The sequence below is a fragment of the Amphimedon queenslandica genome, unplaced genomic scaffold (genome assembly GCF_000090795.2).
Source record: "Amphimedon queenslandica unplaced genomic scaffold, v1.1 AMPQUscaffold_11918, whole genome shotgun sequence".
In the NCBI taxonomy this organism is placed as follows: Eukaryota; Metazoa; Porifera; class Demospongiae; order Haplosclerida; family Niphatidae; genus Amphimedon; species Amphimedon queenslandica.
The window spans coordinates 2,710-11,097 of NW_003547843.1; the positions used below are offsets into that span (position 1 = coordinate 2,710).

Here is an 8,388-nt window from a genome sequence, read left to right on the forward strand (position 1 = left end):
ATTTGAGTTTTTTTATTACTTAACCATCAAAGTCGGTTGCCAACTCCATTGTCAAAACACTATCTACCAAGTAGATAGTTTGAATCCTTTTCAAAGAAAAGGGACACGCCCATTCTTTATTCTCTATAGACGGAACAATACTCTATAGCTATCAAACTTGTACGAGTTTTTAACCATCAAAGTCCGGGTTGCCAACCACGCTTTGTAAAGAATAAAGAACACTATGGATACATTACTTAAGATAATGAGGCAGTTGCCAACCACATTATCTCCATTATCATAATGTCTCCTAGCAACTCTCCATACTCTATAGTGATCTGGAAACCAAAGCCTTGAGGTGTTGGTAAGGCACTGCCTAAGGACTGAGGTATCTGGCCACACAAGGCAAAGGCATGCCAGCATAGTAGTATGACTATGATAATAAACCACTACATTGAAGCCTCTATAATGGACACTTATTGATAATAATGGACAGTGTAGCCTCTATATAATGGAGGCTTTGTGTCAAGACAGTGTCTCTAATATACAGAGGTGTCCTTTATGTGGAGGTTATTTTATACAGTAAGGAATGTAATTGGTACACTAGGTGCTGTCCGTTAAATGGAGGTGTACGCTATAGAGAGTGTCCATTAAGAGAGACTATACTGTACATATTGTATGTGACATATACATGTGTAGATACTATATGGTACATCCATGTACATGTATATAGCAACCACATTAATAATCTTTTGTCACATAATTAATTACATGTACTGTAGAGGTTTATTTGATTGATGGAAGGGAGTGGTATTGGGTGGCAGTAACAATTAATTTAAAATACCACTTAATAGATATAATATATACATGTACATGTACATGTATATATAACAAAATATTAAGATACATATGGGGATACATACATGTACATAAAGAGTATGTTAAAGGTACATGTACATGTACATATATTTAAATGTTCATGTACAGGTACATACATGTATGCAGTTCTGTATATTTAAATGTACAAGTTTGAAATACTTACAGCTGGAAAGGCAGCCTTCTCTCTTGAGTAGGGGAATGGCCAGTTTGAGGCTGTCACCAAGTACATGGGATGAGGAGCATTCTAGAGAAAGAGAGAGAGAGAGAGAGAGGGAGGGGGGAGTAAGAGAAAGGGAGGTGGTTATGATAATACAGGCATTGTTGTTCTGTGAGAGCTACAGTAAAAGGGGAACATTAGACACTTTGAATTTTTGCTGATAAGAACAATACAAACAATGTCCCCAGCTTCCTGTAACAACTACAGGATATCAATTCAAAATATTATGTACACTAAAACAGCTGCAAGGGAATACATGTACACATGTATGTATAAGTAAATGTACATATACATGTGTGTGTGTGTTTATAGGATGTAGTAATATTAATTATAATAATTATAATAAATATTTGTGAGTAATTGGAACTATGTACTGGTACAAGAGCTGTACATAGCATTCCAGATAATCTAATAATTAATAATAATTAATTAAATAATTAATAAATGAGAGGAGTACTGGAGGGGAGGAGAGGGAGAGAGAGGGGGTACTAACCTTTAGTACATTGTTTTTAACGTCATATTTTCCTTCTTCTACTTCAGAGATTTCCTGTCTTATAGCTATGGGGAGGGATGGAGGGAGGGAGCGAGGGAGAGAGGGAGAGAGAGAGAGAGAGAGAGAGGGAGGGGGAGAAAGAGAGAGAGACACACACACACACAGAGAGAGAGACAGAGAGGGAAAGAGGGAAAGAGGGAGAGAGAGAGAGACAGAGAGAGAGAGAGAGAGAGACAGAGACAGAGACAGAGAGAGGGAGAGTAGCTTAATAATAATAATTTCAATGAGTACATATACTGTACAGTTACACATCAAATATATTTCAATAGTAAATAGAAAGTAGACAGGTAGTCTGTAGGAGAGGTCTACAGGTACATACCACATTCAATAATTATGTTAATGAAATATGAACCAAGTCACACACTAACTACACTATACTACCAATAGTATATAGTACTCACTACTAGCCACGCCCATTAAATACCACGCCCACTACATGCAAAGTGACATGGACTAAATTAAGAAAGTGGTTTGTAAAATGCTTTAGTTAAAAATTAATATTAATAGTGTAAAATTATGAAAAAAGAAGGAGCTAAATCTTCCATTGCTATATACAAACTTAATACAGCACTATAGCATAGTACAATACATATGTACATGTACATGTATATCTTTCCAGTGACATGGACTATAGGTACATGTAACAAGGTCTAATGGTTTAGTGATGTTTAGAGTTTAAGGCAAAGGATGAACTATAGAAGGAGAAGGACAACAAAAAACGAAGAAAGACCAAAAACCAAATAATAAAATTAATACTAATAATAATTATTAAATATATAGAAGGAGATAGCCTCTATATAATGTACATGTACATGTATTTTACTCACATATGTGCATGACTATAATTGACAAAAAAAATACCATATGGTGGATAGTTAAATTCATCTTTATATTGGAAAAAATCCAACTTTCTAAACCATGGGCTATAGTACAGAGATTTTTTAGAATTTTGGCATTTTCTTAAAATGGTCGTAACTTGAAAAATTGAAGTCAGAATTAGCTCAAAACTTTCTACACAGCATAAGTACATCAATATGTATCAGAAAATGTAATAAAAATTGAGGGGGGGGGTTATATATATATTATTACGTATTATTACGTACATATTAGTGCGTCACAGTATCGATCCAGTTCTGCCTTTCCCTCACTCTCCGTTGGTTCAATCATCAGAGTATTACTAACTGGCCAGGAGACAGTAGGGGCATGGAACCCTGGGGAGGGAGAGAAAGAAAAGATTTATTTACATAATATATATATTGACATGAAAATTAAGTAATAATGTGTATCACTTAATTTTAGTCTAAATTTTCTGGAGACTAGAGCTAAAATGCTGTATACATGTACATGCTTTTACTTATTAATTTAAAATTATTATACTTTCAAAGAATTTAATTTATTATAATTATTATTATAAAATTCGTGAAATCTGTAAACATTAAGTAACAAAAAAATATCCAGAAATAACTTTATTTTCTCTCTCTCTTCTCTTACCATAGTCCTGCATTCTCTTAGCAATGTCAATAGCTTCAATACCACTAGTGTTCTTAAAGCATCTGGTATCCAGTATAAACTCATGAGCATTGAATCCTAATAATAATAGTAATAATAAATTTACTTAAGTAATGTACATCAATATGTATCAGAAAATTTAATAAAAATTGGGGGTGATTTTTTAGCCATTTTTTTGGAAAAAACCATGGGCTATAGTACAGGGACTTTTTCAGATTTCGGACAATTTTTAAAAATGGCCGTAACTTGAAAAATTTAAGTTGGAATCAGCTCAAACTTTCTACACAGCATAAGTACATCAATATGCATCAGAAAATGAAATAAAAATTGGGGATAATTTTTTAGCCATTTTTCGGAAAAAACCATGGGCTATAGTACAGGGATTTTTCAGATTTTGGCCCATTTTTAAAAATGGCCGTAACTTGAAAAATTTTAGTCGGAATCAGTTCAAACTTTCTACACAGCATAAGTAAATCAATATGTATCAGAAAATGTAATAAAAATTGGGGGTGATTTTAAAACCATTTTTCAAAAAAAACCATGGGCTATAGTACAGAGATTTTTTCAGAAAATAGCCCTATTTTTAAAAGTGGCCATAATTAAAAATTTAAGTCAGAATTAACTTAAACTTGCTACTCAATTTAAGAACATGCATATGCATAAAATGGATTGGCTAGATAATATAGCTAGTCCAAATAAATAATGCATTTGTTAGAGCAAGTATACATTGCTAGTATATTATTAGTATATTATTAATACACTATTAGTATACTCTCTTACCATTAGTTCCACGGAACAGGATATTATAGTGTCCCTTTAGTCTTGCTGCCATGTAATTAGCATTGACTATTGCTATCTGAAAATAAAATAAAATAAAATAAAATAAAATAAAATAAAATAAAATATAATATTTCCTACTATTATACACTACTACATGTATAAGCATAATGTATATATAATTACAGTTTATATTATAGTCAGCTAAATTGAAGCAATTTAATTGATTAAATGAAGCAATGTTATAGTTACATTGTACCTCTTAATAAATTCTTAGATTAACTTATTAATAACCATTATTTATAATAGTGAAATTTTTATTTTTGAATATTATGCTCTTTTATTCACAATTGCTATACATTTTATCTCATACTGTATACGCCATATATTATTTTGTGGGGATTAAATTTTGCAATTTTTGCATTTTGGAAAAATTAGAGAAATCAAAATCCACAAAATAGCATGTTGATTGTATAGTAGGTGTGGCAATTACATTAAAATCGCAAAAATTTTTATTCGCGAATACAAAAATGCAGCAAAATTGCAAAATTTTATACCAGTGAAATATATGGCGTATATGGTATTTCTACTCTCCCTCTCTCTCTCTCTCCCTCCCTCCCTCTCTCTCTCTCTCTCTCACTTCAGAAGCTTTCTTTAGTCCTTTGCTTCCCATCATTAGTATGTAGGCCCATGAGACTGGTATGATGGAGGCTGAGCCCCAGGCTGCTGATGATACTGTTCCAAAGGACTTTAACGGATTAGGACCAGTTACTGGATGACCAGGTAGGTATGGAGCTAAATGAGCCTTACTAGAAATAAATAAATAAATAAATAAATGAATAAATAAATAAATAAATAAATAAATAAATAAATAAATGAATGTATAAAAAGATGTACATATATATGTACATGTATATTTTTATATCTATAAAAATTAATTTTTGGAAACTGAAGTCTCCTAAACTCCCTCTAAATCTAGCAGTATACATACATGTACATGTAAATGTATAAAAATAACTATTAGATTCTATAGTACATGTACATATGTGTACAATATACTGTACATGTAGCTATTAATAGCACACATAATGTCTGGCTATTTTTAGTAACACATCCTACAGTTGCAAACTTGCAATAACTCTATTGTACATATATAGTAATGCCACCCACACATTTAATTAAATAAAAACTCATTCCCATGTTTCCATACTCACACTCCAATAGGTCCCATTCCTGGTCCACCCCCTCCATGAGGTATACAGAAGGTCTTGTGAAGGTTCAGATGAGACACGTCTCCTCCATAATCCCCAGGACGACAGAGCCCAACCTGAGCATTGAGGTTAGCACCATCTACATATACCTGGGGGAGGAGTAGAAAATGAAGACAAGTATGCAAGTATATACTTGTATACAAATACATTGCAATGTACATTCACAGTGACAATATCATAAGTTCAAATGTAGCTGAAATGTAGTATCTGGGATTTTATTACAATAGTTCTGTGACAAATATTTTAATGAGCCTCCATGAGTAAGCAAAGTGTTGCATCATCACAAGAGCTGACTTAATTACTTTTAGCTTTTATTTGAAATTTTAATTATTAATTTTGTGATCTGACTTGTCTATTACCGTATAAGATGATTTGTTGGCAGGAGTTTTCTTTGGCGGTTTTGTGATGGCTAGCTTATTGGCGGATTTAATATTGGCGGTTTCTAACAATTTAATTATATCCCCACCCTTAGGCGGGGTTTTACTTAAGCGGTTGTGGTTAGTGGAGAACATTATTATCAGAGAAAGACTGTACCTTTTCTGGAAGATTGTATTCTTTATCACCTGGTTTAGAGACTGGCTTAAAGAAACATAGTAGAGCCATGTTAGCTAGCTGCTTTTAACCATGCTTTTAACTAAAATTAATGTGGGTGTGGTCACACGCATGAATGGAATTATTCCTTGCGGATTTTATTTTGGCGTTTTTATATAAATCTGTCAATCCGCCAATATTAAATCCCCATCAACATTTCATCTTATACGGTATATTTTATCTTTAACAACTCTTGCAATTGATGCATTTGAATCAAGATGAGTTCATAGGTAGCTACAAAATCTTGGATTAACCAGGGCTCATTAATTATTTATAAAAATTAGGAGTGTGGTCAATTAATAAAATGACTAAAAGTCATTATGATAGCTCACAAAAGCCAGTTACCACACTAAATGATAACTGTAAAGTGGAGCTGATAGCAAGTTTAAACAGTTGTGGCTATAAAAAATGAATTCTAGCGATGATTTCACTCCTAATAATAACAAAACACCTTTTGGGTATAGTTTTGGTTGAAAACTACCAGGGCAAACCGGGCCTATAGCCGCCTATGGATAAGTTACACCGTACTTCCTTAAACTCTTTTGTTTAGACAGCATCTTTATCTGCCCTTATCTTAGGTGTCAGTGGCTCGCCCCAAAATTGCCAGAATATAGAACAATGGAGATGAGTGACACTGATTCTCAAAGTAGCTGTGAATCACCAGATTCAAGCAAGTGTATATTATTATATGTAATAATAGATATATTTATTACAATAGATATATACCAGTTTGGCCCAGGACTATGCGTTATAATTAATAACATCGTTTTTCATGATCCACGAAATAATCTTCCAAGTGGTATAAAGGATGAGGCCAGTCTAAATTCTACGTTCACATCACTTGGATTTGATGTCAGAGTTCATCAGAATAAAACAGCAGAACAAATAGGGTCTATCGCAAGGGGATACAGTGCAATGCAGCACACTGGAGCCTTCTTCCTCATTATATCCAGTCATGGAGGAGAAGGTGATGTTGTCTATGGCACTGATGGAGAAGCAGTTGCAGTCCACGATTTGAAAAAGCATTTCTATGCTACAAAGTGTCCCTCTCTTGCTAAAATACCTAAAGTATTTGTGATTGATGCCTGTCGTGGCATTATAAAAGAACCTGTTCATTATACAACAAAAGCTTTTGAAAGTTCTGCTTCAAGTAGTACAACCAGAGTCATGGATTCAGCCGATATCATGACAATATTTGCATCAGCACGAGGTAACACAGCTGGTTGTAATGAAAATGGAAGCTTTTTTATACAAAAATTTGTAAGAGTTTTAAAAAAACATGCCACTAAAATGAATCTAACAGACATGATGAAGAAAGTCAAAAGAAAAATTGAAAGGTTACAAGTACAAACTCCACATGTTGAAACCAGTTTTTCCAAAGACTATTATATCAAAAGGTTTGTTTTTATAATTTTTACTCTATAAAATAATTATTCAAATATAGGGACAGACAGGATGAGGAGGAAGCACATGAGGAACCAATGGAGCAGCAGGATGCAGCAAATTCAGAAATGATATCAATGCAGGCTTCACTTTCTTGATTCTTTACAACATTATAGTGCTTTTATACATGTAGTTAGAACAATTTTTTTTGGTTTTTTTTAGATACTTTCCCTTTCAAGTTTTTTTGTAAACTAATACAATGACGCCTCTATAGCGTACACTAATAATTATTTTCTCGTTTGTTAGCTGTGTTGCTATTGATTGAAACTGCACAGTACAATTGCTAATTTTTTTTTTGCATTTTTTGGAATTTATAAAATTTTGTAATAGCACTGTAACAATGTAACCCATTTAAGGTGAGGGAGGGATGATAAAATGTTCAACAAAAACAATTAGATGAGAAGTAATCGAGTACGTGTAAAGTAGTTCCAATACTCAAAATTAATGACTATTATCAACTATTTCCAGTAGTTAATGAATATTACACGCACTAATGAATAAGACATTATTTGAGGTGCAAATTCAAGAGAGAATCACACTACTTGATTCTGGAGAAGGCACGTACGTACATGTACATAAAATCACACCATAAGAAGCTCAAAACATTAGCGAAGTTATTGGAGGCAATAAAGTTATAGGCAGATTCAAAAGTAGTCTAACATGGAACGTGGACAAACATGTGTAGATAACGTGTAGCTGAGACAGCTTTGTTATAGTAACTGTCAGTCTGGGACAATCATGAATTTCACGGTTTGAACAATGAGATTGTTCATGACCATCAAAGCATGCCAGGACAACTATATAGCAGTTTTAAATAAATAAGGCAATGGAACAAAACAGAGTACGTGTACATGTATACAGGAATAAAATACATGTACATGTACATGTATATTTCCTTACCTGTCCTCCATAATAGTGTACCATGTCACAGACCTCTCTAATGGAGTCCTCAAACACACCACTAGTGGAGGGATAGGTCACCATAATGGTGGCTAACTTATCACCAGCTTCTTCTATCTAGAGGGAGGGAGAGAGGGAGGGAGGAGAGAGGGAGGGAGGAGAGAGGGAGGGAGGAGAGAGGGAGGGAGAAGAGAAAGGAAGAGAAAGAGGGAAGGAGAAAGAATTAAAGGGGGTAGGATTATCTCAATATACATGTACATGTGTACATG

The 8,388-nt window shown here is 33.6% G+C and overlaps 1 protein-coding gene across 1 annotated transcript in view; it reads right to left on the reverse strand.

The window, feature by feature from the left end:
• LOC100632722 (glycine dehydrogenase (decarboxylating), mitochondrial) overlaps positions 1-8,388 on the reverse strand; it is a 12,482-nt gene that overhangs the window by 1,998 nt on the left and 2,096 nt on the right. Inside the window, exons 7-14 of the mRNA XM_003390754.3 lie at positions 8,120-8,236; positions 5,129-5,274; positions 4,555-4,723; positions 3,918-3,993; positions 3,120-3,215; positions 2,732-2,839; positions 1,569-1,633; positions 1,022-1,102 (exon numbers count right to left, since the gene is read on the reverse strand). Of these exons, the coding sequence (XP_003390802.2) occupies positions 1,022-1,102; positions 1,569-1,633; positions 2,732-2,839; positions 3,120-3,215; positions 3,918-3,993; positions 4,555-4,723; positions 5,129-5,274; positions 8,120-8,236 (858 nt within the window). The remainder of the gene's footprint in view (positions 1-1,021; positions 1,103-1,568; positions 1,634-2,731; positions 2,840-3,119; positions 3,216-3,917; positions 3,994-4,554; positions 4,724-5,128; positions 5,275-8,119; positions 8,237-8,388) is intronic.